We start from the raw sequence: 11,344 nt of genomic DNA on the forward strand, positions 1-11,344 counted from the left end.
GGCCAAAGTCCAATATAGGGTTCATTTGGAAAAGCTTGTTTTCACGTTGCTCACTCCAAGTTGACTGCCAGCTTGCACAGAGCCGAGCCTTGAATACAGGACCATAGTCCATGTATGGAACAGGCACAGTGGTGACAGTGCCAGAACAGATAGATTTAGCTGCTGTGTCAGCAAGCTTGTTCCCGCAAATACCAACATGACCTGGTATCCAGAAAAACTAAATAAAAGTAGATGTAAAAGAGAAATGGGCCAGTCGGTTTTGAATATCATCAAGAATGGGATGTAAACTAACGTGAAGTGATTCCAGAGCCATTAGAGAACTAAGCGAGTCACTATAAATACTGTAGTTTGAGTACTGCTTAGCTTCTATGTGATCCAGGGCAAGAGAAATGGTGTACAGTTCAGCAATAAACACAGAAGCTGTAGAGGGGATTCTGAGCATAACCACCAAACAACAACAAACCATGGCAGAGCCCACACAGTCATCTGATTTTGAACAATCTGTATAAATAAGAATAGGAGGATGGTTCAAAAGATGTTCAGCAAATAACAGACAGTAATTTCAAGCAAGAGTGGAGATGAAGGCCGAAATGGGCAATGGCAGATCGTCTGTTTTGAAAAAGTATGGCCCTCCAATGAAGAAAAACACAACCTTAGGAGGGATGCTTTGGTAAGGAATAAAGTTTCGAAGCATATAGTAAAGACAGTTGCAAACGGCAAAGAATGTTCATGAGACTATGTATAAGCTCTGAACTGGAGAAGTGCAGAAAGCCCCAGTGCAGAGCCAAAGTCTTTGATGATCAATGGGGTCCAGCATCTTTAAGTCTGAGGTACTGGCAGAGCCACAGATCAGTGATCCATAGTCGTGTTTCAATCAAATAAGAGCACGATATATCTTTAGTACAGAACATTGATCTGCTCCCCAAGTGGTATAAGAAAGAACACGGAGAATGTTCCATGCTCTTGTACTTTTGACCTGTAGCTGCTTGATGTGTGGTATACAGGTCACCTTATGGTCAAAGATAAACCCCCAGAACTTTTATTTCATGGACCATAGGCAGCACAACTTCACCGATACGGAGTTCAGGACCAGGGTGAATACCCCATTGGCAGCAAAAGTGCACGTAAACGGTTTTAGAGAGAGATGTTAGAGCCGTTTGCTGTGGTCCACTTCAGTAAACGACTGAAGGCAGTTTGTAGCTGCTGCTCAATATACCTCATCTTCGACGACTGACCTGAGATGCAAAAGTCGACAATATACAGCCCATTTGCAACAGTAAGAGGGAGTTATTCAATGATGGCATTAAACTTTATACTGAAAAGTGTGACACTCAAAACACAGTCCTGAGGGACTCCAAGTTCCTGCAGAAAAGAAAAGGAAAGTGTCAAACCCACACAAACACGAATCTCCTGTCCATTAAAAAATTTTTAATAAAAATGGGCAACTGGCCACGTAACCCATATATATGGAGGTCTCATAAAATGCCATACCTCTATGTTGTATCATAAGCCTTCTTAACATCAAAGAATACTGATACAAGATGTTCTTGTTTGAGAAAGGCTTCTCTGTTTGACATTTCAAGTCACATCAGGTGTGCCATGGAACCCACACTGGATGGGCAAGAGGAGGTTGTTTGATTTGAGGAACCAAACAAGACAAGCATTAACCATCCTCTCTGAGGTCTTACAGAGACAGCTTGTCAAAGCAACTGGACTGTAGTCTGAAGGAAACTTGGGATCCTTCCCAGGCTTAGAGAAATTATAGGACAATAGCCTAGTGCCAGGCATCAGGAAAAACATTCTCCTGCCAGATCCAGTTAAAACAATCAGAAGAATAGCCAGAGAAGGTATTAAATACCTTCCAGGATAGATGGAGGTAGATGGCACAGCATTTCATAGTGTACATCATGAAATCCGACAGATGTACTGCCAGACTGATGAAGGGCCAGTTTGAGTTCCACCAGCATAAAGGGACAATTATAGTCATGGAGACAATCAGCTTGAAAGGAAAGACATGATTGCTCTGCCTGAGTCTCGAAGGTGGAGGAAAAAGCAGAAGTTCTAGATACCCAGCAAAAGCTAGAGTATCAGTGATGCTCCAAATATCAGCTACTTCCTGGCCATCAGAGAGCACGATTGAGAGGCAGGATTCCACCACAGATGAGGATATCATGGAAAACCTGCCAAGGTTTTAGGAATACATTCCAGAGTTGCTTGTATAATACAGTCAGTTACTGCTGCCACACAAGTTATCTTCCGATGGCTTACAGACAATGGCAGGATCAAGTTTTGCAACTGCAGTGAAAAAGGGCCAGTTTGCTTGATCCAGCTTCCACTTGGGCACAGGGGTTGGGTGGCATCAACCATGACCAGTCTCTCTCAAAAGTATAGGAAAATTACCACTGCCTCATGGATTACTGTCAAACCTCCATGAAAAATGAGAGAATAGTGAAGGGGAGCAAACTGAGAGATCAATAGCAGTAAAAAACTGACTAGGTGCATGAAAATAAGTAAAAGAACCAGTATTGGAAAGAGAAAGATTGCAATCAGAGAGCATACACTCTAAGAAGCAACCCGTCCTATCGATATCAACACTTCCCCAGAGGGGATGATGTCCATTAAAGTCCCCAAGGATTAAAAAGAGAGACAGAACTGTTCAATCAGAGTATCAAGGTCTGATTGATCATATGTCTCTCCAGGCAACAGGTAAAGTGAAAAAAGTGATGGTATGACCCAAGGAAACACGGATGGCTACGGCCTCCAAGGGTGTGTCGAGTGACAAAGACAGGGTAAGCACATGCTGATCAAACAACAGTGTCACCCCTCCATTCACTTGTCCACCACACGGCCTGTCATTTTTGTACAAATAAAACTGCTGAAAGGTGACTGTATTAGCAGGTTTCAGAAACGTTTCCTGTGAGGAAAGACATACAGGATGGTAGGAAGCAATCAGTGTTTTGACGTCATCCAGCTTAGAACGTAAACCTCAACAGTTCCATTGTATCAAGGTGGCCATTTTTATTTATGTGAAGGCACATTGGGTGGAGAACACTTCTATTTACAACCACGTTTTTTTTTTTTTTCTTTTCAAGCCTCAGGATAATTAATGTTATGTATCATTTTCAAATACTGCACCTCTTCTTCCAACCATTTAAGGCAAGAAGGAATGTAGTATGGGTGAGAACTGTTACAATTGATGCAATGAGAGTCTGTTTCACACCCACAGGCATTGTGGTCCTTGCCACCACAACGAACGCATGTCAGGGAACCACGACATGATGTCTTTGAGTGACTGAACCTCTGACACTGGAAACATCTGAGAGGGTTTGGAATGTACGGCCATACCCTGCAATTAAGATAACCTGTCTTGATGGTGGCAGGTGCCCATGGTGATGTAAATGTCAGAAAGAGGATACTGGTCAGCAATGTAACTCCATCTTTGGGAGTGGAGATATGCCTCACCACAGAAACTCCTTGAGTGGAGAAATCTGCGAGAATCTCCGACTCAGGAACGTTCTTCAAATCCCTCTCAACAATAACTCCTCATGATGAATTCAAAGTAGCATGAAGTGTAACCTCAATAGGTATAGCCCCTCTTTATATACAGAAGGAGTTCACTGTTTTGAGATGTGGATGTTTCCACCAATATGTCACCAGGGTGAAGCTTTTTGACTAACTTTGGAGATCCAGTACGTCTTTCTAGTCCCTTATGAATAAAAAAACAGGAAACACCTGCCCTAAAGGTTTGTCTGAAAGAGTATGTAGTGTAAGAAAATGAGGTACAACAGGTGTTACAGATGTTGAAGATTGCTACTCTGAATCTTCAATACATGATTGTTTACCTGTAAATTTTCTTTTTATTATTTTATTTAAGTTTTCATTTGGAAGATACATAATAAAAAAAGAAATATTTCAGTAACCAATGACCCCACACACTATGAAGCCCTACTAGGGGACACACTACAATGCCAAACAATGACACTGCAGCAACTCCCGAGTTTCGTGAGCACTGTACCCTAACAATAGCATCAGATACAATGTCCACAACACCTGTTGAGAACATCCAACACTGGTACTAAGCTAACCCTAGCCCACGTGGATCAGCCAACTGTCCCAAGGCTGCCCATCTACAGGAATTCAAGGCCAAAGTGGTGTGTTAGGATTGGACCCGTCAACTACCAGGATCCTCTTCTTCCCTTCACAGGTCACCATACATGGCAAACATGTAGGTGGGTGTTAAATTCCCAGAGGAGGTAAACTGAAAGAACAGATCTTTCCCTGGGAGGTCCCCTCACCATGTATAGGAATCCACACCAAGGAAATGATGTAAGGAGAGAGTGGGCAGGAAGGCAAAATGAAAAATGGTTTCAAAAACCTCTCAAGCAAAAAAGGACTGGACATGAACATTTGATTACATCTTTATTCATGTAATTCTAAAATGTAATACTAACAAACGAGTTCTTAAAAATATATTTTAAATAAAGGATAGCATTTTTAATATATACAGGGTGTCCCAAAATAATGTTTACACTCTTTGACTATGTATAGCTAATAAACCGTTTCTTTTGTTTCAGATTTGACTTGTGTCCAAGGATGGCGGATAATCAGCTTACAATCGAGCACAAAATATTCATTCTCAAAACTTTTTGAAAAGTCGAAAACAAAGCTGAAGTGCAAAGACGTTTTACTAGAAAGTTCCATATGGATGCGCCATCTCGCCCCAGCATTTCACGCATCATCGCCAAGTTTGATGAACACGGAACTCTCCACCATATGAGAAAGGGTCGCCCGGTCGAAAAAAGATCATCAACAAGCCCAACAAGAGAGCAAGAGGTCATTGATAATGTTCTGAATTCTCCAAGAAAATCAGTGCAAAACTTTCTCGTGAAACAGGTATCCCTAAATCCAACGTTCATCGCATTTTGAAGCGTTCCCAATTCAAAAGTTTCATCCCATCGCTTGTTCATGCTCTGAATGAAGATGACCCTGATCGAAGGGTTGAGTTCTGTGAATGGTATCTTGCTAGATGTGCAGGTGATGATGAATTTCCACTCAAAATTGTTTGGAGTGACGAAGCAACGTTTAAGCTGAATGGCTCAATAAATCGACACAACTGCACCTACTGGGCAACAGAAAATCCACATGTTACAGAGGAACATCACTTGAATTTGCCTGGAGTGACTGTGTGGTGTGGTCTGTCCACTAGGGGACTCATCGGACCATTTTTTTTTCCAAGACACCGTAACAGGATTGAATTATCTCAACATGCTACAAGAGTTTGCCATGCCACGCATCCAAGAACAGTTTGGAGAAGAAGAGTGTTTCTTCCAGCAGGATGGCGCTCCTCCCCACTTCCATCACGACGTGAGAGCTTATCTGGATGCATCTATGCCAGACAGATGGATTGGACGAAGAGGAAGTGTAGAATTTCCTGCTAGATCACCAGATTTGCCACCAATGGATTTCTTTTTGTGGGGGTTTCTGAAAGACAAAGTTTACAGCACAAAAAGAGCAACAATTGACGAATTGAGAGTTGCAATTGAAGAACAATGTGCTTTAATACCAGATGAGAAGATGTTTGATGTGTGCACTTCCATTTCTTCCTGTTACGAGATGTGTCTGGAGCAGAACGGATTTCAGTTTGAACACCTGAAGTGAAGCAAGCAAATTGTGACATTTTACAATTTCAACCAAGGAGAGTTTTCCTTGGGAAGAATTTTATTTGTTATTTTTTCTCTTGATTTCAGTATTAAATTTTTAAATAAATCCTTTGGCTATCATATGTATCTTGTTTCATTGTTAAAATCAATAAACAAGGCAAGTTATAATGATCCAAAGAGTGTAAACGTTATTTTGGGACACCCTGTGTATATATAAACATTATAGATAATACTGTTAAACTTTATAAAGATTCTGAGCTCTGTGCATTGAATAATTTTGAAGCAATAAATTGCATATGACTAAAGAGCACAATCCAAACATTTTTCCCTCACAATACTTTTTTACATTTTTTTAGAATTAGTTATGAAAACTATATTCAGTAATTACTAGCACAAACTGTCACACTAAAGATAGAAGTCCTGCTAGTAAATATAACTTTTTTTTTCCTTTATTTGATTTTAATACTTCTTGAGTCTCAGATATAACTACATCCATAATGCAGTACATTTTTTTATTAATAATTGTGTTAAGGTGTACATGTTCCTGAAAAAGTCCCAAACATGATACACTCAAAATAGTATCATGATATGTGGAGTTTCATTCCTTTTCACTTTGAGTAATATACACTACATAATACATAAATAATAGCCTTACACCTGTACTAATAGTTCCCAAAACTTCAAGACTGTTAACAATTTAAAACTGTTTTACAAAATTTGCCTTCTGAGTATTAAAAACCTCATGAGTTAGCCATATATTATGATAAAGCTATCTATGTTTTTTGCTATGAAATACTGAAAACCAAAGAGAAATGTACAGTTGTATACTCTGTTACAAAACTCCTATGACAACATCTAATTATTTACTGTACGTTGGGTGCAGTAAATACAACATTGTACAAACTTGTTTGTTTGTTTTTGAATTTTGCGCAAAGCTACACAAGGGCTATCTTTGCTAGCCATCCCCAATTTAGCAGTGCAAGACTAGATGGAAGACAGCTAGTCATCACCACCCACTGCTAACTATTGGGCTACTCTTTTACCAATGAATAGTAGGATTGACCATCACATGATAATGCCCCATGGCTGTAAGGACAAGCAAGTTTGTTGAGACAAAGATTCAAACTCCAACCCTCAGATTACGAGTCAAGCACCTTAACCACCTGGTCGTGCCGGGCATACAAACTGGCACCAAACTTCACACACATTCCCCCCAAAAAAAAAAAAGAGTGAAATAACTATAAATTTAAACTAGCATCTAAAGAGTAAAGTGCAACTGTCTTTTTGGTTTTACTCTAGTTTTAATATTACCTACAAAGTTCTGGTTATGCATAATGCAAGTTTTAAGATTTGTGTTTAAGAATCCAAACTAAACTAACATTGATAGTGAGCTATTATTAACTAATTAATATTAATATGTATACTTTTCATCAAAGTAAAATTTCACTAATATTTTTAAGTGATAACATCAGCTTAGTTAGAATATAATTATTGATATTACATAACATTTTTAGCAGAACATACCTACTGTTCTACACTCTTAGCTAAATTAACTTGAAAAATAAACAAACTTAAAACCACTCCTTATCATTTATATACTCGTTAACACTCCTACGAAAAGACGTTTCTAGTCCTGATTTCTCCAAGCCCGTTCCCCTGGCTGTAGTTTCACTAGATAGTAGATAGGGACAGTGGCAATCTCATTAATCCATTCATTAATGGATTTAAATGGCAATTTCATTTAAATACAAAATTATTAGCCTAATATTAATAACCTTTCAAGTTGCTCTGGGGCCTATTAGGCCCCACTTTTCGTAGGAGTGTTAAACATTCCATAGGTCAATTATCCTGTTAGAAAAATAACACTGTCTTACCTAAAATGAAGATGACTCCTACCCTGCCAAAATTTATACTTTCATCCCCTAGTCCTACTATTCTCACTGTCAAATATGAAAACAAATTATTCATAAACACTATCAATTTCCTTTACATCTCATCAGATCCACCTATCTCTTCTTCATTTTCAAGAGAAAATGATTTGGGAGATTTCAGCCCCTCCTCATATAACAACCCCTCCATCCCAAGCACCATTCTAGTAACCATTGTATGAGCCCTTTCCAACATTTCAATGTCTTTCCTAAAATAAAGAGCCCAAGACTGAACAAAATACTCCAAATGTGACCTAACCATGAAATTACAACACATTTAACTTGTATTCGGTATTTTTGTACTCTGTAGATATAATCTAAAAAAAAAAAAAAATCATATTTGCCCTACCAGTACCACTAGAAACACCACACTGCACTGGAAGACAAAAACTCATATCAATTCTAACTTCTATAGGTCTATATCAGAAGTGGTTAATATTCTGGAAGGCTATGATATTAAAGATTAACTCATTAAAAATGACTGAAAATGGTTCAGTCAAACACCACTACCACTATGTACAAGAACACACACTGAGACAGTGAAAGTCAGAGACGCACTCTTATACAAAATTTAATTACCCATTATGAAGAGCAGCAAGTACCGTAAACAAAACAGCAAGAATAAAGCAAAGCTCCTTGCCATATGTATTCACCATTTGGAACAAACACAACTTCATTTCGTCACGTGACTCATCTAATTTGACTGGATCATCTTCCATATCATCGGTAGTCGCCATGATGACGTCATAACCCGTAGACGACTTCTGACCATGTAAAATACCATTTGAAACGCAGTTTCGTGCTCCTATACGTGCATGATTATGAATTGTTACTAATGTTGAAAGTATGAAGGAACATTATGAGAGTTCTTGAATACATCATCCAGCACTACCGACACTCTATTCACATATTTTTTACTCTGAGATTATACACATCTACACTACCAGTTTAGTCCTTAGAACTATATTAATTAAGATAACTACAATTAAGTATACCTCTCTCTTTGGCATAACAGTTACCAAGAGAAAATACGTCGAACTTTGCACACTATAAGTTTATTTATAAATATGTCTAATCTTGATAATAATTTTAGTTTAAAAATCTTGCAAGAACCGATGGAGCTTGAAAGATAACCAGGGGCTCTCAGAAACTGTTGTTTTTCTTCACCCCGTTGGCGGGGTTTAAGTTTAGTCTTTCATAGACAGGGAGATAACAGTCTAGAAAAGTAGTTTAACAGAGTCGAATGTACAGAAAGGATTTGATGGTAAATTTGGATACAATGGAACTTCCTGATCAACTCTATAACTTGCATGGAATCAAATTGTCGTATCAGTTGTTTTGTTTGTTTGTTGTTTATTGTGTTGTTTTTTTCTAAAGGCCATTTTCTAATATGGCCACCATATGAATCATGATTTCTAACATATAGGTACAAAACGATTCATAAAGTATGCAACAACACAAAGTAAAAGAGATCCCTTCGAAGACAAAATGGCAACAGTGGCTTATCTGCCATTGCTTCAAAGGACGCGATATCAACATGAAATACGCTCTAATGTTGAACTTTCTCACGTTCCTTATACTTTAGCACATCCATATGGCAGCTTGAGGAAAGGTACTATAAGTGTTCTATTAGAAAAGTTGGAGAAACTGGTTAATGCTAATAAATTACTACAACCATAACCAGACATGAAGGCAGCGCGTATCTTTGATGGAATGGTACAGATTCAGATAGTTGAGGAAACAGGAGTGCGTAGTTTTGGTGAATTAACACAGAATAACCTTTACATGCTCACAGTCCCCCTGTAAAGCGAGTTCAACAGAGCAGATATTGTATTTAACCAGTATCAGCATGCAAGCATCAAGAGTGGTGAAATACTTAGCAATAGAAATCGTCGTTACAAACACAAAGACACCAGTTCCAAAGCAATGGGCAAAATACCTTGGAGGTTCTAGAAACAAGAGTAATTTATGTACTTTTCTTTGCAACAGTTGTATTCATAGAGGTAGAATGTGTTGGAACCTGGACAGGAGACTGCCATAGGTGGTAATTGATCTGACTGAACTGAGGCCGTTTGTATCACCAGTAACAATCGGGCTGTCATCGATCACTTCAAGGAAGTCAGATCACGAAGAGGCTAACACGGGATACATCTCTAAGCCGAAATCATAGAATTGTTCATCAGTCAGATATTGATGTGTATGCACTGCGTGTATCTCTTCAAAATCTTTATATGCATAGAGTTGTGGCTTCCTATTAGAATAAAAAAAAAGCTCTAATATATACCATTTCACTTATTAGCAGATGAGATGGGAAAGGATATGTATAAGGCTTTACCCAGTTTCTATGCCCTCACTGGTTCTGATTCTACAAGTGTATAATTGGTATTGGGAAAAAAAAATACTTTCGTGTTACTCTGCATAAACTCCTTTATTGGAGCTGATACACACAATGGTTCCTCGTCTATCAGTGAATGCGGTAATTGTTGGACTAGCAGCTGAAATGTTAACTGGCATTATTAAACTTTTTAAGCTGCAATAGCAAGAATAATGCACAACCTTATGGGATTCAGGAAAGCCATGAATATCGAGAAATGGTTTGTTTGTTTAGAAATAAGCACAAAATTACACAATAGGTTATCTGTGCTCTGCCAACCATGGGTTTCTAGCCAGGTGGGTTAAAGCGTTCGACTAGTAATCCGGCGGTCGCAGGTTAGAATCCCCGTCGCACCAAACATGCTCGCTCTTTCAACCGTGGAGACGTTATAATGTTACAGTCAATCCCATTATTCGTTGGTAAAAGAGTAGCCCAAAAGTTGACGGTGGGTGGTGATGACTAGCTGTCTTCCCTCTAGTTTTAAACTGCTAAATTAGGGACGGATAGAGTAGCTAGCCCTTGTGTAGCTTTGCGCGAAATTAAAAAAAAAACTGTCTCCTTACTCAGTAACACAGCAGTATATCTGCCGACATACAACGCTAGAAACCTGTTCCGATACCCGTTGTTAGTAAAACACATATTGTCTATTGTGTATCTTTGTGTTTTACTACTAACATAAACCTATACGCAATTTACAATTTTTATTTATTCCAATTACAAAAGTAAAACTGTGGGATTAGGTCTAATAATTAATCAGATTGTTTGTTCTTATCGTGTCATTTTCAGCATAAGTAATATCTTACCAAGCAGTCAGTCAGCTCGTGAAATACCGCTGACGTTAACTGAAATGTGTTTTCAGTGGAACAATGCTATATTACAACATTTTAACTCGATGAATATACCAATTTATGTGCTTTTCTCTTAGTTCAGAAACTTATTCAAATGATAAAAATTTAAATATTGCTACATTGTAGTTTCAACAGTAAAAGTATTAATGAATTTTCTATTTGTGAACAATCAACTCCGAATATAAAATAGTCTTGGCTAAAATGTTTAATGCCATTGTCTATACGCATGGGGACCTGGCATGGCCAAGCGCGTAAGGCGTGCGACTCGTAATCCGAGGGTCGCGGGTTCGCGCCCGCGTCGCGCTAAACATGCTCGCCCTCCCAGCCGTGGGGGTGTATAATGTGACGGTCAATCCCACTATTCGTTGGTAAAAGAGTAGCCCAAGAGTTGGCGGTGGGTGGTGATGACTAGCTGCCTTCCCTCTTGTCTTACACTGCTAAATTAGGGACGGCTAGCACAGATAGCCCTCGTGTAGCTTTGTGCAAAATTCCAAAAACAAAACAAACAAACTATACGCATGGGGTAATGATTGA

The 11,344-nt window shown here is 38.8% G+C and overlaps 1 protein-coding gene across 6 annotated transcripts in view; it reads right to left on the reverse strand.

Annotated features, from left to right (window-relative positions):
* The window catches only part of LOC143232861 (thioredoxin domain-containing protein 11-like), a 72,206-nt gene extending 63,647 nt beyond the window's left edge, over nt 1-8,559 (reverse strand). For 2 of the 6 annotated variants that reach the window (XM_076468843.1, XM_076468842.1), the window contains exons 1-2: nt 8,168-8,305; nt 7,535-7,600 (exon numbers count right to left, since the gene is read on the reverse strand). Coding sequence is in view for 2 of the 6 variants with exons in the window: in XM_076468838.1 (XP_076324953.1) it covers nt 8,168-8,325 (158 nt within the window). In the remaining 4 variants the exon portion in view is untranslated. Of the gene's footprint in view, nt 1-7,534; nt 7,601-8,167 lie in introns of all 6 variants that reach the window. The other 4 variants (XM_076468838.1, XM_076468839.1, XM_076468844.1 and 1 more) reach the window with 4 other exon arrangements.
* Between the last annotated feature and the right edge of the window lie 2,785 nt (nt 8,560-11,344).

This window comes from Tachypleus tridentatus, chromosome 11 (genome assembly GCF_004210375.1).
Source record: "Tachypleus tridentatus isolate NWPU-2018 chromosome 11, ASM421037v1, whole genome shotgun sequence".
NCBI lineage: Eukaryota > Metazoa > Arthropoda > Merostomata > Xiphosura > Limulidae > Tachypleus > Tachypleus tridentatus.